We start from the raw sequence: 25,147 nt of genomic DNA on the forward strand, positions 1-25,147 counted from the left end.
TTTATGTTTTGGATCATTGTCTTGTTGGAAGACAAATCTCCATCCCAGTCTCAGGTCTTTTGCAGACTCCATCAGGTTTTCTTCCAGAATGGTCCTGTATTTGGCTCCATCCACCTTCCCATCAATTTTAACCATCTTCCCTGTCCCTGCTGGAGAAAAGCAGGCCCAAACCATGATGCTGCCACCACCATGTTTGACAGTTGGGATGGTGTGTTCAGGGTGATGAGCTGTGTTGCTTTTACGCCAAACATAACGTTTTGCATTGTTGCCAAAAAGTTCAATTTTGGTTTCATCTGACCAGAGCACCTTCTTCCACATGTTTGGTGTGTCTCCCAGGTGGCTTGTGGCAAACTTTAAACAACACTTTTTATGGATATCTTTAAGAAATGGCTTTCTTCTTGCCACTCTTCCATAAAGGCCAGATTTGTGCAATATACGACTGATTGTTGTCCTATGGACAGAGTCTCCCACCTCAGCTGTAGATCTCTGCAGTTCATCCAGAGTGATCATGGGCCTCTTGGCTGCATCTCTGATCAGTCTTCTCCTTGTATGAGCTGAAAGTTTAGAGGGACGGCCAGGTCTTGGTAGATTTGCAGTGGTCTGATACTCCTTCCATTTCAATATTATCGCTTGCACAGTGCTCTTTGGGATGTTTAAAGCTTGGGAAATCTTTTTGTATCCAAATCCGGCTTTAAACTTCTTCTCAACAGTATCTCGGACCTGCCTGGTGTGTTCCTTGTTCTTCATGATGCTCTCTGCGCTTTTAACGGACCTCTGAGACTATCACAGTGCAGGTGCATTTATACGGAGACTTGATTACACACAGGTGGATTGTATTTATCATCATTAGTCATTTAGGTCAACATTGGATCATTCAGAGATCCTCACTGAACTTCTGGAGAGAGTTTGCTGCACTGAAAGTAAAGGGGCTGAATAATTTTGCACGCCCAATTTTTCAGTTTTTGATTTGTTAAAAAAGTTTGAAATATCCAATAAATGTCGTTCCACTTCATGATTGTGTCCCACTTGTTGTTGATTCTTCACAAAAAAATACAGTTTTATATCTTTATGTTTGAAGCCTGAAATGTGGCAAAAGGTTGCAAAGTTCAAGGGGGCCGAATACTTTCGCAAGGCACTGTACATAAAGATGTATAGTGATATAGCTTATAGTGATATATAAAGATGATACATAAAGATTTGTTGTGACGCAAAGATTTATAGTGATATATAAAGATATATAGTGATATAGCTTGTAGTGATATATAAAGATGCATAGTGATATAGCTTATCGTGAGATATATATATATTTATAGTGATATATAAAGATTTATAATGATATAGCTTGTAGTGATACATATTTATAGTGATTTATAAATATTTACATTGATACATAAAGATTTATAGTGAGATAGCTTATAGCTTATATATAAAGATGTATTGATACATAAAGATTTATAGTGAGATAGCTTATAGCTTATATATAAAGATGTATTGATACATAAAGATTTATAGTGAGATAGCTTATAGCTTATATATAAAGATGTATTGATACATAAAGATTTATAGTGATATATAAAGATGTATAGTGATATGTAAAGATTTATAGGGATAGAGCTTATAATGATAAATAAAGATGTATAGTGATATATAAAGATGTATAGTGATATAGCTTGTAGTAATGTATCAAGATTTATAATGATATAGCTTGTAGTGATATTTAGATTGACAACCGTTGTGCCCAAATGGTTGTACATCACGGCTAGAGTGAACTGAACATCCCCATTTCTAGGAGGTTCATTCTCCCTTCATGCACATACTGTGGATGTGTAGGCCTGCAACATGCCTGATGCAACATGCCTGATGCAACATGCCTGCCCTCCCCAAGCAACACGCTCACCTTACTGGCTTTCATATCTTGCAGATCCACAGTTGCAACCGTGGTCGTCTGTTGTTTCTTCTCATCCTTCTGTGGCCTCAGCAGACGCTGCAGCCTGTGCTTGATCACCTGCATGAAGAGAGGGAAGAGAGAACGTCAGGAGTCCACTCCATCAGCACATCTGACATATGCCAGTGCTCAGCGAGCGGGGGCTATCCATATCATTAGCCTCGTATAACACGAGTGAAATCATTCACACTCATAATTGACACATAAGCAGTGATCGTAGTCCTCACGTAACAGTTGAAAAGGTCAAAGTCCCACTGACACTGATTAAGGCTGCCATTTTAGAATGTTGTCCTTGGGGTTTACAGATTATGAACAGCTGAAATGTGTGTAGGGTTGTAAAATTCCAGTAACTTTCCCGAAATGTACAGGTATTCCAGAAATCCCGGTTGGAATCAGGTGGGTGTAAGCAGGAAATCCGGAATCCGCCAACCAGAATTTCTGAGGAAAACTAACAGAATTTTGCAACCCCAAATATGTCCCCTTTTGTGAGCTTCATGCACATACACATATGAGACAATGTACCTCGTAAACATAATCCAAAATTTCTAAGATTGTCAAAATACTGGCTCCAATGAACAAGCCCATCTGGCCTCCAATGTCACCTGAAAAGGAAGATATCATATTAAGATTCCTCCTGGTATGGTTCCAGGTGATGCCAATGATTACTCATTAAATTCATAGTTCAAACCCATTATCTTGAGTCCAAATTCCAGTTATTACCATTTATTACTAATTTATTACAAAGAACCACTGTCAGGCAGTTTCTATATTAAGACTCATCTTTAAACCACATGAAACACCAATTATTGAAAACGTTGAATTAAATGTAAAAAATGGCGAGAGAGAAAGGGGTCTAGGGCCGTAAAGAGAAACACTCACCTAGTAAACCTGCAACATCGTACGCTTTTTTTTGTTCAATTGTTTCGTAGTTAAGAGCCTCGAAGAAGATGTCCAGCACCAGAAAGTTGTCTCTGGAGACGGAGGAAAATGTGAACATTAATAAAAGATAACTGCATATGTTTATGATACGTTTGTTATAACCAATAGTGAAGTGTTACAAAGAAAACAATACAACTTGCACTTTCCTTTTAAACTCAAACACAGCACTGCAATATTAACAGGATAAGACGTCAACACATATACTGTACCATGTCCTTTTTATGGTCATCATTAAATTGTCACGGTGGCACATTCATGCCTTAAAAGCAATTAAAAGTAATCAAGTTAATGACTGTCAGATTATGCAGCCTTTAAGATCTTAACAGCATTGAGCAGTGGACTTGAAAAGCACAGGCCGCATCTGAAAACGCAACCTAGTACCCTACTTTTGACCAGGGTCCATAGGTCTCTGGTCAAAAAGTAGTGCACTATATATGAATAGGGTGACATTTTCTCATGATGTGTAGCCAACCCCTGAGGGTGTCTCCATTTTCCAGCGCTGATCTTTTCCAGGTCATAGTAATATAAGTCGTCGAGTTAGATCTACCTGATATACTCCTCAGACTTGTCGTACTTCCTGGACAGGTAGCGAGCGGAGCCCTTGCTGGGGATCTTGACCATGGAGAGTTCCTTGCCGTAGCGGGTCAGGTTGCATGGTGTCTCACAGGGACAGGTGTCCCCAGTGCTCTTCTGGAGAAGGGCTGGGAACACAGAGCAGATTGTTACATCCTGGGTTTGCGACATAGCCTGGAACACAGAGCAGAGTGTTATAGCCTGGGCCTGGAAGATAGCCTCGAACACAGAGCAGTGTTGTTAGCCTGGCTCTAGGACATAGCTTGGGTCAGTAGGCCAGTCTAAAGCCAGGTGATCCTAAATGAGCTATAGACTCCAGTGACGATGGAACAGCTGCCATGCACAAAGTGAGGCCCTTGTTCTCCTGCATGGGCACCATCAAATAGGATGCTGGTGTGTTTGGGTTCCATCTTTGCCTCCCTAATAACCACTGTTGATGGATTTCAGTTAGCAAGTTAAAGGGGAATTCTGTTACTTTTTTTTATCCCCATATTGGTGGGATTTCCCTTTCTTATAATTCAATGTTTACTAGTTTCTAAGTTTTTATTGTCACGTGCACTGTACTAGTACCGTGAAATGCCTTTCACGCTCTCTCTTTCCCAACGATGCAGTAGTTCTATAAAAAATTTAAAAAATGAAGAAAAAAAAAATGAAGTAGACCAAAAAAAGAAGAACACAAAACAAAGTAACTCATCTATATACAGGGTTAGTTCCAGGGTCAGTGCTAATATCCTATTTACAATGGGCAGGGATACTGGAGTGATACGATTAGATATGTATAGGGGTACGGTGTGCGTATGTAGAGTCAGTATGAATATATGTGTGTGAGTGTGTAGAATGTGCATAGAGACCGTGCAAAAAATAAAAGAGTCCATGCAGATAGTCCACGTAGCCATTTTGTTATCTGTTTAGCAGTCTCATGGCTTTGGGGATCGAAAGATGTTCACGAGCCTATTGGCGTCATACTTGATGTTCGGATACTGCTTGTCGTGCGGAAGCAGAGAGTACAGTATATGGTTGGGGTGGCTGGAGTCTTTAACAATTTTCCCGGGACTTCCTTTCAACACTGCCTGATATAGAGGTCCTCGATGTCAGCGAGGTCAGCCCCAGTGATGTACTGCCTGTCCGCACCACCCCTTGTAGCGCAATGCGATCGAGGGAAAGGTGCCGTTGCCATACCAAGCAGCGATGCAGCCACTTAAGATGCTCTCAATGGTGCAGCTGTAGAACTTTTAAAGTATTTGATGGCCATTGACAAATCTTTTCAAACTACTGAGGTGAAAGAGGCGCTGTCGCGTCTTCTTCACAACTGTTTGTATGTGGTATGTAGACCATTTTAAGTCCTTAGTAATTTGGACACAGAGGAACTTGAAGCGCTTGACCCGCTCAACTGGAGCCCTGTCGATGTGAATGGGGGTGTGCTCGCCCCACTTCCGTTTCCTGTAGTACACGATCAGCTCCTTGCTCTTACTGACGTTGAGGTAGAGGTTGTTTTCCTGGCACCACACCGCCTGGTCACTGACTTCCACACTGCCAGGTCACTGACTCATTGTCGCCGGGGATCAGGCCAACCCCCGTTGTGTCAACACTTGATGGTGTTGGAGTCGTGCCTGGCCATGCAGTCATGGGTGAACAGGGAGTACAGGAGGAGACTAAGCACACATTCCTGTGGGGCCCCCGTGCTGAGGGTCAGTGTGGCAGAGGTAATGTTACTACATGCTTAATATACTTACTGAAATCATGGCTATTTCATTGGGTGCACACACTAACACATACAGTGCATTGACTTTTTCCACATTTTGTTACATTACAGCCTTATTCTAAAATGGATTAAATTGTTTCTCCCCCATCAATCTACACACAATACCCCATAATGACGAAGCAAAAACAGTTTTTTAGACATTTTCCTATATTGATTAAAAATGGACTTATCATATATACATATGTATTCAGACACTCAGTACTATGTTGAAGCACTCTTGGCAGTGATTACAGCCTCAAGTCTTCTTGCGTGGCACACCTGTATTTGGGGAGTTTCTCCCATTCTTCTATGCAGATCCTCTCAAGTTCTGTCGGGTTGGATGGGGAGCGTCGCTGCATAGCTGTTTTCAGGTCTCTCCAGAGATGTTTGATCGGGTTGAAATCTGGGCTCTGGCTGGGCCACTCAAGGACATTCAGAGACTTGTCCTGAAGCCACTCCTTCATTGTCTTGGCTGTGTGCTTAGGGGTTGTTGTCCTGTTGGAAGGTGAACCTTCACCACAGTCTGAGTTCCTGAGCACTCTGGAACAGGTTTTCATCAAGGAACTCTGTACTTTGCTCCATTCATCTTTCCCTCGATCCCTGCCGCTAAAAAACATCCCCACAGCATGATGCGGCCACCATCATGCTTCACCGTAGAGATGGTGCCAGGTTTCCTCCACATGTGACGCTTGGCATTCAGGTCAAAGAGTTCAATCTTGGTTTCATCAGACCAGAGAATCTTGTTTCTCATGGTCTGAGAGTCATTTAGGTGCCTTTTGGCAAACTCCAAGCGGGCTGTCATGCGCCTTTTACTGAGGAGTGGCTTCCGTCTGACCACTCTACCAAAAAGGCTTGATTGGTGGAGTGCTGCAGAGATGATTGTCCTTCTGGATGGTTCTCTCATCTCCACAGAGGAACTCTGGAGCTCTGTCAGAGTGACTATCAGGTTCTTGGTCACCTCCCTGACCAAGTCCCTTCTCCCCTGATTGCTTAGTTTGGCCGGGCGGCCAGCTCTAGGAAGAGTCTTGGTGGTTCCAAACATTTTCAATGTAAGAATGGCTATTGTGTTCTTGGGGACTTTTTTTTGGTACCCTTCTCCAGGTCCTGTATCGGAGCTCTACGGACCATTCCTTTGACCTCATGTCTTGGTTTTTGCTCTGACATTTACTGTCAACTGTGGGACCCTATATAGACAGGTTCGTGCCTTTCCAAATCATGTCCAATCAATTGAATTTACCACAGATGATGATCAATGGAAATAGGATACACCTGAGCTCAATTTCGAGTCTCATAGCAAAAGGTCTGAATAGTTATGTAAAACATTTTTTTGCAAAAAACAACCTGTGTTTGCTTTGTCCTTATGGGGTATTATGTGTAGATTGATGAGAAAAAATATATAATTTAATCCATTTTAGAATAAGGCTGTAATGTAACAAAATGTGGAAAAAGTGGCCTGAAAAAGGGGCCTGAATACTTTCCGAATGCACTCTACATGCATAAACAATTTCTCATTCACAGCGATAAAAGCAAATATATGCACAATCAGAAAAAAAACTCACATACTACATAAACATAGACCACAATACATGGCTTACTCAATCATCCCTCTTTTCAAGACAAAATTCAATTCAGTTGGACAAAATGGCCAGTGTCTATGACCTGATAACAGTAATTCCAATTTTATAACTCTTATAATGAGGTTATTTGTATGCAGGGGCAACACATAATCTATTCTTGGACTGAGACACAAAAAAAATCAACTATATAATACAAATATATAAATAATGTTTTAAGTTATTACCTTTCACAATGGGTGAATTTATTCTGATTATTTGAGTGGAGAATGTAACCGATATAAATATGAACAGTTCTTGTAAGATATATCTACATTTAGCTCACCCACCCATTAAATGGGCTTGGATTTTTTTGTGAAGGAGATAATTAAATGTCTGGCTTATTAGGCTTGAAAATCCTAATTGTACTAATATATCTCTCATCACATAATAAAGCGTTTCTTTTATGACCGTCATAGTATCTTTGAGACAAATCACCTCTGCATAGAGATAACCCGAACCAGACAGTGGGGAGTCGGCCGCACCGTATGGAGTTGGTTTGGTCAAGGAATATCAATGTGCTGTGAAAGCTCCAACGTGAAGTCGAGTAAGGAGTTGGGTAACATCGTTGTCACTCACAGCTTGCGCATTTCCTTCTACAATTGACATATCAACATGGAGGAAATTTCATTTTGAAATCTTTACCCAGGCTATCTCCAACCATACACTGAAACTCAATATCTCCTTATAAAGTGAGTCAACATTCTGAGTTACTGATTTCACTGTCGTTTTACTCTATTATAATAGTAAATAAAAATGTTTCTTACCAAGCGCCTTGTCAACACACTTGATGTTACTGGGAGTGCAGATATCGGCAGTTCCTGCAGTACAAAACATGAAATGAGTTTGATCAATCAAAAACAAAATGGTCGCCGCCTGTATCTCTGCCAACATGGAAAACTCTCATTGAGAACAGAACACTAGCTTATCATTCATCTACGAACGCAGACATGGGAAGATGAGTTCCAGGGATAGGGTGTCCGCCTCTGATTGCATCGAGAAATGGAGCACCGGGGCCCCACCCCAAAGGCATATTTAGAAAGTCTAAAAACCAATCAACGATTTACCTTCTCACCATGACAAACACAGAGCAGGGGGCACTAACGATAGGAATTCATCAGGAGCACAATTAATCGCGGGAAATATGTGTGGCAACGCAGACGACAAAATGTTCTTTGAGTTAATGTTTTGAGAACAGTCGCCTTTCCAATTTGCATTAGGGAAGATTGATTTGGGGACATTAAAGTCGGGGGCACAGAGGAGCAGAGTCGTCATTATGATCAGGGTAGCAGGAATGCACAGGAAATCTTTCACCATATTTTCAATGGAGAGAGGTCAGGTGTGTCTGTACAGGGGATTTTCATCAAGGAATGAAAAGAAGCAGATTGATATACCACATAGGACTCCAGCCGTGCCGAGACGTACATATTGACACAGTGTGTGAACATGAAATGGTTGAAACAGGGACAAAATATCTAATATCAGTGACCCACTGGTTGAATCAACGTTGTTTCCACGTCATTTCAAGGAAATCAGGTTGAACCCACGTGGAATAGATGTCGGATGGATGTCTGTGCCATGTAGGGAGTGTTTACAGTAGACTACTTACCGGGCATGTGCACCATCCTGCAGTTGCACTCCCGGAGCACCTCCCTGGTCTCGCAGCGCAGGCGGCAGGCACTGATGCTGTAGGTGTCGTATCCCGGGATCATCTGGTCGCTGGTGGAGCGGCAGTTCCCCCAGGGCTGGGGCAGGTAGGTCAGCTAAGCACAGAGTGATTGATTAGAGCCGTGTCTGAGCCACAGGGAGGAGAAGTGGGAAAAGTACTGAGGGGGTGGTAATCTGGGAGAAAGCAGTGCCGGGGCCTACCCTTTGTTCCTGACATGAAACAAAGGTCTGGAATCCCGGGGAGACTCCGAAGCCCAGCTGGTGAATGTAGGGAGGCTCATCCTGGCTGTGGATCTGCACGCGGATCCCTGCCTCTAACGACGTCTCATCTTCCGGGATAAAAGAGGCACGCGCAGGCAGTACAAAGACACACATACAGAGTGGATTCATTCAGCCTTTTATTCATCAATCCTAGGGGAGGGCTAATTTTCACTACGCCTATCTCAGTCATGAGAAAAATGAGACACTGACAATGTGTGTGTGTGTGTGTGTGTGTGTGTGTGTGTGTGTGTGTGTGTGTGTGTGTGTGTGTGTGTGTGTGTGTGTAGTATATGACTAACAGTGCTGTCAACAGATGTATCCCTTCCAGTAATCATTTTACAAAAACATTATTCAGGATGGTGATGCCATTGCAAAAATGTATCGCTAGGGTCCCGCACAAACAAGATTCAGAGATTTATGACAACAGACACAGGAGCCCGCAACATCACGTAAGATTTATGGCTTACTTGTCTCTTTCCAGATGGGGAGATACTCGTCCTGTTGAATATCCAACATAATCTCCAGGCCATTTCCCATTCCACCTTGCTTGGTCTTCCTGGACGTCGACTTGTTCCCGTTGAAAGTGTAACATTTTCCGTATCTGGTGTAGACCTACAGGAGAATATGTTCGTATCAGAAATGTCATAATAAACATGACAATATCCATCTCCACTATGACAGACGTACTCGTGAGGTGTCGTAATGAAGTTGAAGATAAGGCCTGGAAAATGAACAAGATTGTCTACGTGGTTTCACATTATCTGTCTGTAATAAACATAGGAGATGTGTTTTGAGGGGAGAGTTATATACCAACAGTCTTGATCTTTACTGATAAAAACATATCAAAAACACAACTTGTAACGTATACCTTTATTTTACATACTTACTGTATGACTACGATAAAATGATCCATTCAGGATTCCACAGAAATCCACAAAGATCTTTTTAATCTACGTTAATAAGAAAATATTTTTAAAAATAGAAACATTTGAAACTGATGTACAATATCATTCGAAAGCTTGACAGCAGCCTTTTAAGGAAGTGAATTTTCTTTGTTTATGGGCCTCATCTCACTACAGTACAAGCCAAAGTGACACATGTCTATTATTTTGACTTGAAATCACATGACAAACAAGATGAGCAGATGAGACAGCGGGGTTGACAGTAAAATTACATTGGTGTCAAATCCAGAATGTTTCTGTAAAAAACAAGCCTGTTTTAACTTCAACATCACCCCACTTAGAGTTGCATAATTCCAGTAACTTTCTCAAAATGGCCTGGTCTTCCAGAAATCGCAGATGGAAGATTCCCGGAACAGTAGGGAATAAGTAGGAAATCCAGAAATCCTGGGAATTATCAGAATTTTGCAACCCTAAGCACAAGCCTTATAATGACTGGTGTGACGACTAAATTAGGGACAAAAATGAGACAACACTGATAGTTACACACAAATTAAAGCCACGGTTGATCTATAAAACTCGTACACTGTCATCTGGCTCTGCTGGTTGTTGTACACCGTCCATAAAAGTCATTAAGACCAGTTTTGTTGTTGTTTGATTCCCAGATTGCCCCTTTAAGCCCAAATCAAAGTGTTTTGGTCGCCTACACAGATTTGCAGATGTTATCGCAGGTGCAGCAGAATGCTTAAACAGACGCTTACAGTTGAAGTCGGAGATTTACATACACTTAGGTTGGAGTCATTAAAGCGAAAATGTTCAACCACTCCACAAATTTCTTGTTAACAAACTATTATTTTGGCAAGTCGGTTAGGACATCTACTTTGTGCATGACACAAGTAATTTTTCCAGCAATTGTTAACAGACAGATTATTTCACTTATAATTCACTGTATCACAATTCCAGTGTGTCAAAAGTATACATACACTAAGTTGACTGTGCCTTTAAATAGCTTGGGAAATTCCAGAGAATTATGTCATGGCTTTAGAAGCTTCTGATAGGCTAATTGACATTATTTGAGTCAATTGGAGGTGGACCTGTTGATGTATTTCAAGGCCTACCTTCATACTCAGTGCCTCTTTGCTTGACATCATGGGAAAATCAAAAGAAATCTCAGAAGAATGATTGGAGACCTCCACATGTCTGGTTCATCCTTGGGAGCAATTTCCAAATGCCTGAAAGGTACCATGTTCATCTGTACAAACAATAATACGCAAGTATAAACACCATGGGACCACGCAGCCGTCATACCGCTCAGGAAGGAGATGCATTCTGTGTCCTAGAGATGAACATACTTTGGTGCAAAAAGTGAAAATCAATCCCAGAACAACAGCAAATTACCTTGTGAAGATGCTGGAGGAAACAGGTACAAAAGTATCTAAATCCACAGTAAAAATGAGTCCTATATTGACATAACCTGAAAGGATTCTCAGCAAGGAAGAAGTCACTGCTCCAAAACTGCCATAAAAAGCCAGACTACAGTTTGCAATTGCACATGGGGACAAAGATTGTACTTTTTGGAGAAATGTCCTTTGGTCTGATGAAACAAAAATAGAACTGTTTGGCCATAATGACCATCGTTATGTTTGGATGAAAAAGGGGGAGTCTTGCAAGCAGAAGAACACCATCCCAACCGTGAAGTACTGGGGTGGCAGCATCATGTTGTGGGGGTGCTTTGCTGCAGGAGGGACTGGTGCACTTCACAAAATAGATGGCATCATGATGCTTGAAAATTATGTGGATATATTGAAGCAACATCTCAAGACATCAGTCAAGTTAATGCTTGGTCGCAAATGGGTCTTCCAAATGGACAATGACCCCAAGCATACTTCCAAAGTTGTGGCAAAATGGCTTAAGGACAACAAAGTCAAGGTATTGGAGTGGCCATCACAGGATTGAAGCCCTGACCTCAATCCTATTGAAAATGTGAGGACAGAACTGAAAAAGCGTGTGCTAGCAAGGAGGCCTACAAACCTGACTCAGTTACACCAGCTCTGTCAGGAGGAATGGGCCAAAATTCACCCAACTTATTGTGGGAAGCTTTTGGAAGGCTACCCGAAACGTTTGACCCCAGTTAAACAATTTAAAGGCAATGCTACCAAATACTAATTGAGTGTATGTAAACGTCTTCCCCACTGGGAATGTGATGAAAGAAATCAAATCTGAAATAAATCATTCTCTCGACTATTATTCTGACATTTCACATTCTTAAAATAAAGTGGGGATCCTAACTGACCTAAAACAGGGATTTTTTTACTAGGATTAAATGTCAGGAATTATGAAAAACTGAGTTTAAATGTAGTTGGATAAGGTGTATGTAAACGTCCGACTTCAACTGTATTACCAAACTGGGATGTTTACTAAAACATCGTACACACCTACCATAGGGTTCCTTTGACAGAAAAAAAAATATAAACATTTCAAATCGACTGTATGATCGTTCAGTAAATGGGTACACATATAGAATATGTAGGAACAAAACAATGTTGTCAAATGATTCAAAGGCATGCAGTATAATTGTGGCTAAACCAATAGTGTATGAAGAGGACAATGGTGTGCAAGCCGCCCTCTTTGACTGACATGTGCTGTTAGTGCAAATTGGTTTAATCTGTGGAAGGCTGGCACAGAGCAAGCAGAGAAGGTAAGCTGTACCTATCATTGATTTAGCCTGCTTCATTGACATACTTAATCCTCCACCGCTGCACTCAAATCTGATCCAGCAGGCTACAGCGGTAGAGGGATTCAAGTTTAGAAATGGAAGAAGAAGAAAAAAAAAGAAGGAAAGAATAAACTCTCTTACAGAGAGTCCCCGAGTTCTGCTCTAAAAGTTTGGCTGTTTTGAGAATGCCGGGGTGTTCACAAATGATGTCCCCAGAGAGCAGGGGAAGTTTTCCCATCATCTCAGCCTGGAAAATCGTTGCTGGCAGAGCCTCCACTGATTCATTTCTCAGCTTTAGAGCCTCTCTCTCTCTCGTCGCTCCAGGAGTCTGTGTGATTGATGGTGCATTTTCTCCGCGTTTCATCTCGCACCAAATTTAGCAAAGTAACAGCTCTGACTTTGTCAATTCCAAGGAGGAACAAAGTATCCTCAAATCACACTAAGGGAGTTCTAGAAGAATCCCTCAAAGGCATCTATAGCTATACACCTTTCAGGTAAACCATGCTGTGGACTAGTGTTCTTGGTAACTTTTAATGAATGTAATAGATAGGTACATTCATGACAAAACTTCTACGATGTTCTCTGTCAAGGTATTGGTTATATTTAACAGATAACCCGGTAAGCCAGATGTCCAGTGACACAAATTTCCTAGGTGGCAAAGGTCCGGGTGGATATCGTCCTTTATTGGCGTTGTGGTACAGCTCGTCTACGACTTAGGAAAGATGTTGTTGTATAAAATGTACACTTCAAAACATGAAATCAGACAAGACACATTTGAATGAATTACAACTTTTTTCTTCAGAATGTTAACATGTGCATCATTGCGTCAACTTTGCTGAAGAACAAAAGTGATAATTGAAAACGTGGCATAATTGTCTATGCAAAAAAAGTGTACTGTGAACCATTGTAGATGGGCCTTGAATAAAAAACAAACACATTTAAATCAAATAAAATGCATGTTTTCTGGAGAACAAAGGAGAGCTTAACACAAATAACAATTTGAATGTCTCTGTGGGCCGTGCAAACTTAATGTAGAAGTCACTCTGGGCCTTGCCCTTGCATCAATGAGAGAAATTACACTTTTGGTCTCCTGCCAATGCTTTGAACTTTGGGACAAATGGTGTGAGAGCAACTCTGGGACACTGTTCATTGGTGAACCTGGAGCAGTATTTGTTTTTAATAAAGTTCATTGTGGAGAAAGCTGATTCACAGCTGTATGTGGAGCCAAACATGGTCAGGATATATAGTGCCAGTTTCTTGAGAACAGGGACATCAGCTGCAGGCACCATCTTTCCCCAGATAGTAACAGGGTCACAGTCACCAGTCTGCTCCTTCAAAGACACATTTTCTTGCAGCTCAATCAACTCCATTTGCAGTGAGGCAACATCTACCAATCTGAAGATTTGTTTTGCTTTTTCTGACAACTTTGTCACATTTGTGACCAAGAAGGGGTTCTGAATGAGCAGCAGCAGTTCTCTCCCAACAGTGAAGTCATCAAAGCGAGCCTTGAAGTTATCCATCAGCTTCTGGATGACTGCTGTTATCATATCACACACTGTGTTGTGCCATCCCTTCAGCTTAACATTCAGTTGATTAAGGTGTGATGTAATGTCTGTCAAAAATTCAACTTTTCACATTTTCTTCTTTACCTTCCAAAAACTGAGTTGCCTTGTCACTCTTTTGCTCTGATAACAAAAGCTTTGATTTCTTCCTGAATGGCCCAAAAGTGTTCCAAAACCCTGCCTTTGCTGAGAAATCTTACATTGTTGTGCAGTAGTAAGTCAGCAAAATTGGCATTGGCCTCTGTCAGAAAGCCTCGTAGCAGGCAGTGTTGTAGGGATGATGTTGCTCTCCAAAAATTTGATAAGTTTCATTGTCATTGTCATGACCTCAGGATACTCTTTCCCCAGACTGGCACACAGAACAGATTGATGGATGATGCAGTGGTATGATGTCAGGTCAGGGTGGTCCTCTTTTAAACATGCAACCAGTCCCCTCCCTCTTCCTACCATGGCTGGATCTGTGATGATGGAGACCACAGACTTCAGATCTCTCCAGCTTTTTGTCAGCATCCCTTTGATGACCTCATGGGATAGATATCCTCTCCCCGTGTGTGTGTGCTTCTAGATTTGTTAAGCCCAACATCTCCTCACAGAATTCCTTCCTTGTTTCATTGTAAAATATTTAGAAACACCAGAAGCTGGGCATTATCAGTGTCTTCTATTGATTCATCCACAGCTAATGAAATGCGTGGTGAATTCTGAATGGCCTCATCGAGTTGTGAAGTTACTAAATCTTCAGCTAATATTTCAGATTGCTGTGGAACCTGACAGTGAGCTCGGTTTGATATTTTCCCTGAGCCCATGTTTATGTTAACCTTCAAGCAGAGTGTCAGCGACTTCACACATGCCTTCTTTAACTATCTCAGCATCAGATATTTTTTTTTTTTGGGGGGGGTTCTCCCAAAACCCAAGATATTCCTCAGTGAACACTCCATTGCACGTTGTTGGGCTGTCAGGCAATTGACAAGGACTGTGGTGGGCCTCTCATATTGGGATTTGAGTTGATTAATCTTGTTCGTTCTCACCTTCGTGTTCAGGGGATGCGTCTCATCCAAATTTCTCGGGGACATAATCTCGCTTAACATTGGCACTTTTCACGAGGGCTATGGACTCGCTGCATATCAGGCACATTGGTTTTGTGCTAGTTGCGGTGAGAGTTAACGTATACTTTTCCATCCACTCATCTTTGAATATACAGTTTTCAGCGTCAACTATTTGATTATTTATTTTAAAAAGACACTGGTAACTAAGCTCCCGCCATCTGTGACATTAACAATTGCCAGGTCGCAATTGTAAATGAGAACTTGTTCTCAACTTGCCTACCTGGTTAAATAAAGGTGAAATAAAAAATAAAATGAACAGTTGAACCACGGTCAAATCTTTCTGTTTCTTTCTGCCTGCTTGTCCCAAGTTTCTGCAGAGGATATTTGGATTGAAGTTATTAGCGTCTTTGTATTAGCGTTTAACCATGCGGTTGGATTAGACAGGGTTGTGAGTTAGAGAGGCCGGTTGATTTTTAAAAGCTGTCTAAAAATGATTTATTTACTTTTATATAACCAAATGAAATGTTGTCCAGTCCGTATTGACCTGTCTCTGGGTCTGGACGAAGACCGCGGTCCGCCAGTTGAGTTTGGCTGCTGTTAGCCAATCATAAACAAGTACATAAACAGATGTAAGGGATTTACTGCACGTGTAAACCAGTAGGCGCTGAATACTGACCTATGCAGCTGCTGCTGTGCTATGCATGATGTGACATGTCTATTTTCTCAATGAACAAGTGAACCTTATCCCGGACGTTTGACACGCTGTCAGAAGCAGTCCGGTAAAATGGGAAGAAGCTGGACAAAATAACAGAATCCGGAGTTTAATCTGCTTTAAAGAGTTGACTTTGAGCGTCCGGCGGACTGGCCCACGTGGCACCGGCAATTTCACGTGTTACAGAATAGCTACCAAGCTAAGTGAAGAAAACAGTGACATTTAAGTGAGCAGACTCACATACTCTATGCGCCCAGAGGCCAAAAATATTTGGAAGACATTCACATTTGATGAAAATGAAAAAGAGGACTGGAATACAAATGCTAGCTTGGTTTGAAGAGTACTTAGTGGCTACGAAAAAATGTCATCCATGAGAAGGCATGCTTCCACTAGCGAGTCCAGCAACTGGGGGAAAAGCTGAAATGTTCATCAGGAGCACTCTACAATTTCAACGATCTGTGACTCGGTGAGCGGAGAAATGAACACGTCGGGGAACATACAGCCTTGCAGGAGGTGTCCCACCGACGTTCGGCACGGAGGAATGACAGACTTCTGTAAAGAAAGAGACACGACAGAGGCAATAGGAGAGAGAATGCCTAGTCAGAGCACACGAGCAGCAGATGCATAAAATGTGGTAAAGCTCAGCACAAGGTGGCATCTAGGTGCCCAATGGCAGTTTCGATGTGCAGGAGATGCAACAACAAGGGACACTGGGAGCCACTGGGATGTTGCAAACGATTACGAGAGTGAGAATGCATACTACCTAGGTGCCGTTGATACAGAAAATAATGGAAGGAAACAACATAATTGAGAAAGTGACACAACCCACAGACTTGTTCGCACCAATGGTGACAGTGATGAAACCGAACGGTAAAGTACACATTGGTCTGCAGAAACCTAATGGGAATGTGAAAAGAGAGTGATTCATAATACCTACTACTGAGGAAACACTAGCCAAACGAACAGGTGCCATTTTGTTCTCATGAAAACCACGCAGCAAGTGTTTTTTTTGGCAAATACCATTACACAGCGAGATGCTACACACAATGCTACAGCTCAATGGCGACAGCTGGAAACCTGTTGCATACTGTTTGGAGTTTGGGGCAATGTGAACATTTCCAAAAGTTGGCATTGACACATTCAGTCTAATAACAGGCCGTAAACCCCTCAATTCCATTGATAGATAGCGACGACTTAGATGCAGTGTCGATAAGATGTCAGAGACTTTTACTGAGATTGATGCGATTCGGGGCAACAGCAGAATATGCACCCGGTAAAACATTGGTAGTGGCAGACACACTATCACGCAGCCCACTGCGCAGGGAGCAGAGCACAACTGATGTCACTGGACACGACGAAACACTGTGATTGACAGCCTAACCTGTACAGAGACGAATAAGTCAAGGCTGTCCAGAACATTCTAAAAGTATACCAGCAACCGTGTTAGACTACTATCCGGTGAAAGATGCTTTATCAGTCATAACAGATGCACTGAGACTACTAGATTCTGTTCATGTTAGTCATGAGGGACTAAATGCAGAGAAAGAGCAAGAACCTCAGTGTGGTGGCCAGGTTTATCATCGGAGATATCAAAAGCAGAGTACTGTCATGCAAGTTTTGTTGTGAGACACGCAAAACACAACAGAAAGAGACACTCAGTCCGACCCCCACTCCCAGAGCAGCGTATAGGCACATACTTGTGTGAGTATAAAGGTCAACACTACCTCGTAGTGTCAGACTAATATTCTCGCTACTTAGAGATACGGACGTCTTGTCTACCACAACAACAGGGCCGGTTATAGCGAAACTGAAAGTGACATTCGGCAGGTTCGAGGTTCCGACCCAAAGAGTCGGTAATAATGGACCCTGGTATACCAGTGAAGCCTGGAGAGTTTATTAAACAGTAAAACCTCACAGCCTGCATTGGAATGGACATGGTGAACTTGCAGTCCAGACAGCAAAACAGATCTTACAGCAATATGTCCCACTGTTAGGCTCTTGTGTGCTACAGAGCGACACCAGCTACATCTACAGGTGCGAGCCCTGTAGAGCTGCTGATGGGATGGAAAATCCACACAACACTACCTACACTGGAAAAATAACCTACATCCGAAATGGCAAAACAGAGCTGTTATCGGGCAATGAGATGCGGCAGCAGAACAATGCGCTTTCTACTCTAACAGACGTCACGGAGTACGAGACCTATCCACTTTGAGACCGGGGAATCCGGTACTGGTCAAGCTGGAAGGGGAAAAAGATATGGAAAGGCCCAGCGTTGGTAGTGAGAGATAATGTGACTCAACGTTCTTACCTTCTGAGGTTGTGGGAGAGAAGAGGACAAATCGCCGGCATCTTCAAGCACTGCATGTGTCGGGCTCCAAAGAAATGGAACAGAGACTAGCTAGCCCTGAGCTAGGTTCGCAAGAGACGGTGGTGCGGTCAGGCCAACGCTTCACCGGGGGGCACACTGCCTAGCCTCCAGGACATCTACAGCACCAGGTGTCACATATTGGCCAAAAAAATCATTAAGGACCTGAGCCACGGCCTGTTCACCCATCTAGAAGGCGAAGACTGTACATGTGCATCAAAGCTGGGACCGAGAGACTGAAAAACAGCTTCTATTTCAGGACATCGGACTGTTAAATAGTCACCACTAGCCGGTCTCCATGCAGTACCCTGCCTTGAACTTTAGTCACTGTTACTAGCTGTCTACCACCCGGTACTCTGCCCTGCACCTTAGAGACTGCTGCCCTATGTACAGTGCCTTCGGAAATTATTCAGACCCCTTAACTTTTTCCACATACATTATATATATTTTTTCCCTCATCAATCTACACACTATCTATTAGTATGACACTACAATCCCCATAATGTCAAAGCAAAACGTTTTTAAAAAAAAAACAGTTTTGCTAATTTATAACAAACAAATCAACTTAAATATTACATTTACATACGTAGACCCTTTACTCAGTACTTTGTTGAAGCACATTTTGGTAGTGATTACAGCCTCCAGTCTTCTTGGGTTTGATGCTACAAGCTTGGCACACTTGTATTTGGAGAGTTTCTCCCATTCTTCTCTGCAGATCCTCTCATGCTCTGTCAGGTTGGATGGTGTCGCTGCACAGCTATTTTCAGGTCTCTCCAGAGATGTTCGATCGAGTTCAAGTTTGTGCTCTGGCTGAGCCACTCAAGAACATTCAGAGACTGGTCTCGAAGCCACTCCTGCGTTGTCTTGGCTGTGTGCTTAGGGTTGTTTTCCTGTTAACAATTATTTGGTTACTACATGATTCCATATGTGTTATTTCATAGTTTTGATGTCTTCACTATTATTCTACAATGTAGAAAATAGTAAAAGTAAAGAAAAACCCTAGAATGAGTAGGTGTTTCCAAACGTTTGACTGGTACTGTATATCATGGTGTGCATAGACAGTATGGACAGTATATATATAGAAAAGGTGAGTATAGCAGTAGTTATATGGGCTTTGTCATGACTAGAAGACAGCATATATATACAAAGTGTGTAAAACAGTATGTAAACATTATTAGAGTGACCAGTGTTCAATTACTTTATGTACATAGGGAAAAGCAGCCTAACAGGGTAGAGGGTAGGGTGCAGGGTAGAGTACCGGGTGATAGCCAGCTAGTAACAGTGACAAAGGTTCAGGGCAGGGTACAGGGCGGAGGTTGGCTAGTGGGGACTGTTCAACAGTCTGAATAATAGTCTGAAAGATTGTGGAGCTACAAGCAGGCAATACAAACAAACAATGTACAAAACTGTTTATTGTGTTACAGTAGTTCAAGTTGATTTCAATGAATGATCAGCAGAGTATGGAGAGGTCAGTTAAACTAATAGAAAATATGTCTCAAGCTGACAGGCTTGCTTATTTTGGAAGTTACTATAAGCGACTTGAAGTTCGAGTTGAGGTGATACCTTACTGTTGACATTACAGATTGCATAGTATGGTTGACAAAGCAGGAAAAGGGTCATTATCTTCAAGGAGGAGGTGTCAAGGTATTAGCCAAATCTATTAACAGACAACCCTGTAAGCCAATCATAGACAAGTATTTGAACCGATGTAAGGGACATATTGCACGTGTAAACCAGAAGGTGCTGAATACTGACCTATGCAGCTGCTGCTGTGCCATGCATGACGTGACATGATCTATATTCTTAATAAACAAGTGAACCTTATCTCGGGTCGTTAGTTCATTTGACATTCTCATCCTCTGCTGAGGGACAGAGGTTAGAAAGTCAAAAAGGATACAAATTCATAGGGCAACACCCACATGAACAGCTGGATAGTTACGTGTTATCCACATTAAAATGCAACCCAAGTCCGTAGCAGTATCTTTGCTTTGGAAAGATGCCTAGCTACGTCTCATTTGCATAAATCTATCCTGTTCTAGCACCCAACTTAATTGGGCTTAATGTCAGGCCATTAACAGTGTTTTGGCATTGTTTTATCCTTAAATTGCTTTCTTTCTCCCCTTGTCTCTCCATTTTAAACACATTAAGAGGCTCACCACTTGCTTTATGACAGTCATCGGACACTTCCCGGGCGCTTTCCTTTTAAATAACCCAAAAAGAATCACTTGCTTCTCCAGAGGACATCCATTTCCTAGCATGTGGCCGTGTGTCAGCGGCCTCTTTTCGTGTATGGATGAGGAGGAGGATTGGAATTCATTTCAGAGGGTAGTGGAACATGCTGCATGGCTGATTGGCAGTTGAGTCCCATTAAGGGCAGCTCACGCAGGTTTAAGGGTGAGACGGAACGTTTTCTCGTTTAATGGCTTCATTACAGACCTCTGGCAAAGTGCTAGGGATCACACAGTGGCATACATTTATGGAATACTTACATGAGAGCTGCACAACCCTCGGATACATGTCTTGTCTTTTGGTTGGTTGCTCTTGTGTTAAGTTGCAAACACTGGTAACCTCCCAAAACTTTCCCCGGTTTTCCAGAGATCCCGCTCGGAAGATTCATGGAATCAGGAGGGAATAAGCAGGAAATCTGGAATCCTCCAACCAGGATTTCTGCGTAGCCTGGGAATTTTGGGATAAGATTGTGGAATTCTGCAACCCTGTTTGGAGACCTGTCTTGGTTGGTAGCTTTTGTGTTGAGTTGCAAGGCAGGGAGGATTAAGTAAGGACTATCTACGAAGTCTCACAACCGCCTGAATAGCACATACAGTAGTAGCGAGGTGCCAGAGGAATTTAAGGAACTAAGGGAGACGGTTCTACCTCACTGCTCAAGGTGCAGTGGCTGCAGTTTAATCACTTAATTCTCAAATAATCCCGAATCAAAGTATGCTATTAGAGTCTATCAGAGGCAACATAAAACATATGAGATTTGTCATGGGTCAGACACCCAGACACTGGTTAAAAAGGAGGAGACTTCGAAACATGAAGTCTAAACAGTGTGGATAGGAATGTGAGGCACGCAAGGTTCTGCACCATTAGCTCCTGTCTCAGGGGTAAGCCACTCCACTCGGCGTCTTGGGCACCACTTTGGCACACTATCAAACACATTACATTTATTGTATATCAATTCCTAACTTCATTAAACAACTGACTGGCAGCATCTCCTGAGTGGTGGCCTATCCCTCTCACATACACCACAGTAAGTAAGATCTGTCATCAAGGACTTGTTTGCACCACTTTAAAATCAGAGTGGATTATGACGGTAGTATGAATCCTTATTTGAATTGGATATTTGTAGTATATTATGTAGTTTAAGGACAGACGCCACAGCGGTGAGATGATCCTTTATCAAACTATCGAGTCTATAATCACTGTTGAAGAGAACCAAGAGGAAAAACCATCTATATTTTCAAATGTTTCGTTATATTTTCTTTTCACAGTTTGGTTAATCATCAATATCCTGGTGAATATACAGTATATTGTGTGTGTGTGGGGGGTTGGAGGTGGGTAATTACAAATATTTATATGTACTGAAATATCAATTACTGTATTGTTCAACAACATCAAAAATTCTAGGACTTTTATTTTTCTTCTTATCTCCCTCACTCAATCCCAAAAATAAGAATGGAGGGGGGAAAAATGCACTATACTCCTTAGAATACAAATATTGTTAAAGGGCTACTTCAGGATTTCAGCAATATCAGGCCCTTTACCTATACCTTGTCCTTCTGTAGCACAGTTGGTAGAGCATGGCGCTTGTAACGCCAGGGTAGTGGGTTCGATTCCGGGACCACCCATACGTAGAATGTATGCACACATGACTGACTGTAAGTCGCTTTGGATAAAAGCGTCTGCTAAATGGCATATATATATATTTACCTACTTCCCCAGAGTCAGATAAACTTGTGTATACAATATTTATGTCTCTCTGTCCAGAATGAGCAAATTTAGAGTTAGTTTCGCGAGCCAATGCTAACTAGCGTTTAGAGCAATGACTGGAAGTCTATGGGTATCTGCTAGCATGTTAGCAGATACACATAGACCTCAGTTAGCAACTGCACTAGCGCTAGTTAGCAACTTCCTTCCGACTGCACGCGGAGACAATAAAATGGTATCCACAACTTCATCAGAAACCAGCAGTCTGTATAGCCCTCCTTCCTCTCCTCGTGTTGGATTATAACAGGCTAATGGAGCAGCACGTGAGCACTTGACAAAGACTGCGTCCCAAATGGCACCACAATGCTCTGATCAAAAGTAGTGCACTATGTCGGGAACAGGAGGTCATTTGGGACGCAAGCAGCAGCTCAGACAGATGGGGGGAAATCTACCTTGACAGTGTTGACAGAGTGTGCCAACATCCAACAGTGTACACGGGCACACAAATGAGCCATTTGGAAATGTGATTAGATACCACTAATATAACGGAGATCTATTAATTTCTATCACCAGAGGCATACAATTCTCTAAGCAGTCTTTGCGGGTAATGGAAATGAGTCCTCCCTTGCTTGTAAAAGCTTTGTTAAATGTCTTGGAGGACTGAAACAACTGATTGGGCACAGAAACGATGCCCCCTGATCTCCTCTATAAATCAAATGATTAAATCTTCCCACTTTTAAAACACCCAAAGGCTTCTATAAATGTATCATCGGGAAGCATTGGATGCGGTATGCGCTTCCTTTCTACGTACTTCTGTAGTCATATCATTCTGTCAGATCTGTATTTAAATGAGCACATTTGTTTACTGGATTATGCATCACGTGTCTAAACGACACTAACCGTTTGTGACAGTTGACTTGTGTGCCTTTTCTTGCCCACGGTATTATAGCTACAATCTCTGGCTCCCCCACTTGGATGGTCAGGATCATAGAGTGGATGAAAGGACTGGGAAAGATTAGTACAGCAGCACTGCTGACTGCATGTTATCATAGGTCACAAGGGTCCTCACCAATATATAGAATCCACGGTTATCAAATATGTGCCCGGGCTATTCCCTTCGGGTCAATTTGCTCTTTGTTCTTATCAGTGATTCTGTTTGGTAATATTTGATAGAGCTTGAAGGGGAGAGGAGGGATCGGCCCTGGGCATAGTGCGCCGAAACAGCCCTGCCTGAGGCATTAGACTAACTGTCGACTTTGTTTTCTTGCTGCGGTTTAGATTTTTCTATTTTAATTAAGGCACCTCTCTCGTTAACATAGACCTTCATTCCCCCAGCTCTCAATCTTCCACCTCTCTCTCCTCCAGACTCCTCCACCTCCCTGGTGCAAACGCTAGAAAACTACTCCCGCCGCTGTCACTTTTTGCCTGGCAAACGTTCTATTTGGTGTTCATCAGGTGTGAGACACTGTCGCGTTCGTTTTCATTTCTCTGGGAAGGAAGTCTGGGAAAAACAATATTTGTTATTAAGGACGGACAAGTCCACGTTGGAAGAACGGCAACTATCAAATAACCACCACATAACTCATCAGTATAAAACATATGGTGTTCATGGGTTTAGAACGTGTTTTTTCAGTCAATGGTCCTTTTAGAGTCTACACCTAGACTGAACACATTGTGGTCATTTGGGAAAATGACCTCGCCCAGCATTATTACACATCTATTGCAAATGTTGTTAAATAAGTTCTACGTAGAATACTTTTAGATCACCATAGCCCATGTTGTGATATTCCAAATGAGACATGCAACACTACCTTTATTCACAAGGTGGTGCAATAAGCGCAACATATTAGGCTTACCCAAACCTCTTGTTTTGGTGGGCTTAACACGAACAAGGAAACAATGTTCACCTTGTAATATTGATGATCCTGGGGACCGGTGTGGTACATGGTCTGTGAGTCAGCAGACTGTGCCTCCGAGCGGCATCTTTACTCGGGCCTACACACTTCTTCTTAGAACGTGTGGAAGTTAGTGGATGACACATTTTGCACACTTGAATTACTTTCTTTGGTTAGCATGATGGTGGGGATCAAGTGCTAGCCACCACTGTGATCTTTGTGAAGACCATAGAGTTAGATGGAGGGCGCACTTTCCACAAAGCCTGGCCCAATTCCAAATGGACCCCGAGACCCTAAGAGGATTTGATTGGTATAAGCAATATGGTGGAACTTCAACCTATCAGAGGACAAGTTGGAGCTATTACCATATTAATTGCACCGGTCATATCATCTCAGATCGCCACAAGTGCATAGGGCGAAAGGTCTAGGGGTATATTAGGATTGAGTTCCTGTTTTAGCATGGCCAGCGCCATTGATTACTTTCATCATTTTGAAGTAGACTGCTGGGTGGGACTTCCTCTGGGTTTAGCCACAATGTGAAAGATGCAAAGACATGCCCTCTATCCAACTCTATGGGCAACATATCAAAGAGTGGTGGAAGAGCTGTCCAATCCAACCAGGTCCAGATATATGATGGGCTATTAGCAGCAGCATTGGGTGCCATTCTCACAGATGTTTGGCATGTGGACTCTTGAGCTGCCAAATTGGGTCATGAGACACAAGGATATTTTCCAAGAGGCCTGTGATGCTCCCAAGATGCTCCCATCAAGTCTATGGTCAGTCAATAACACCCCAAGGCGGCTAACATTCAGGGAAAAAAGATACTACTTCTTACTGGTCAAGTCTCAGAAAGCTCACCCCTAAAGCTGTTGGACTCAAATATAACCAATGCTGTTTGGTTTTCTGTGCCAGACTTCTCTGAAAGGATTAGTAAGGTAAATATGTGTGAACTCTGTATATTTTGTGGTAATGGCAACCCCATACTGGTATGAATGTTGCCACAAGTGAGTAGACTACTAATGTCAGGTGAAGGACTCGTTTGGTATACACGGGTCTACACATATTAGAAAGGCTCCTGCGGTTACAGCGCTACCTGTCAATGTGGATTTGATCTCGCTGGTGTTGAGCAATGATGACACACATTTGGTTTTATTTACAGCCAAACTCAAGAGCTAGCGCTGATGTTATTCTGCTCTTGGGGGAAGATGAGTTGGAGGTCAAACTGATGCCAATGCATGGGTCAAGTGAGGGGAAATGACTTCTGAGTGAAAAGGATCCACTG

The 25,147-nt window shown here is 42.3% G+C and overlaps 1 protein-coding gene across 2 annotated transcripts in view; it reads right to left on the reverse strand.

The window, feature by feature from the left end:
* Positions 1–25,147, reverse strand: part of LOC118367146 (acid-sensing ion channel 4-A) — a 100,975-nt gene that overhangs the window by 2,788 nt on the left and 73,040 nt on the right. For both annotated transcript variants that reach the window (XM_035750231.2, XM_035750230.2), the window contains exons 2-9: positions 9,208–9,352; positions 8,681–8,808; positions 8,421–8,574; positions 7,579–7,632; positions 3,432–3,585; positions 2,825–2,916; positions 2,468–2,547; positions 1,898–2,005 (exon numbers count right to left, since the gene is read on the reverse strand). In XM_035750231.2, the coding sequence (XP_035606124.1) occupies positions 1,898–2,005; positions 2,468–2,547; positions 2,825–2,916; positions 3,432–3,585; positions 7,579–7,632; positions 8,421–8,574; positions 8,681–8,808; positions 9,208–9,352 (915 nt within the window). The remainder of the gene's footprint in view (positions 1–1,897; positions 2,006–2,467; positions 2,548–2,824; positions 2,917–3,431; positions 3,586–7,578; positions 7,633–8,420; positions 8,575–8,680; positions 8,809–9,207; positions 9,353–25,147) is intronic.

This window comes from Oncorhynchus keta, chromosome 34 (genome assembly GCF_023373465.1).
Source record: "Oncorhynchus keta strain PuntledgeMale-10-30-2019 chromosome 34, Oket_V2, whole genome shotgun sequence".
NCBI lineage: Eukaryota > Metazoa > Chordata > Actinopteri > Salmoniformes > Salmonidae > Oncorhynchus > Oncorhynchus keta.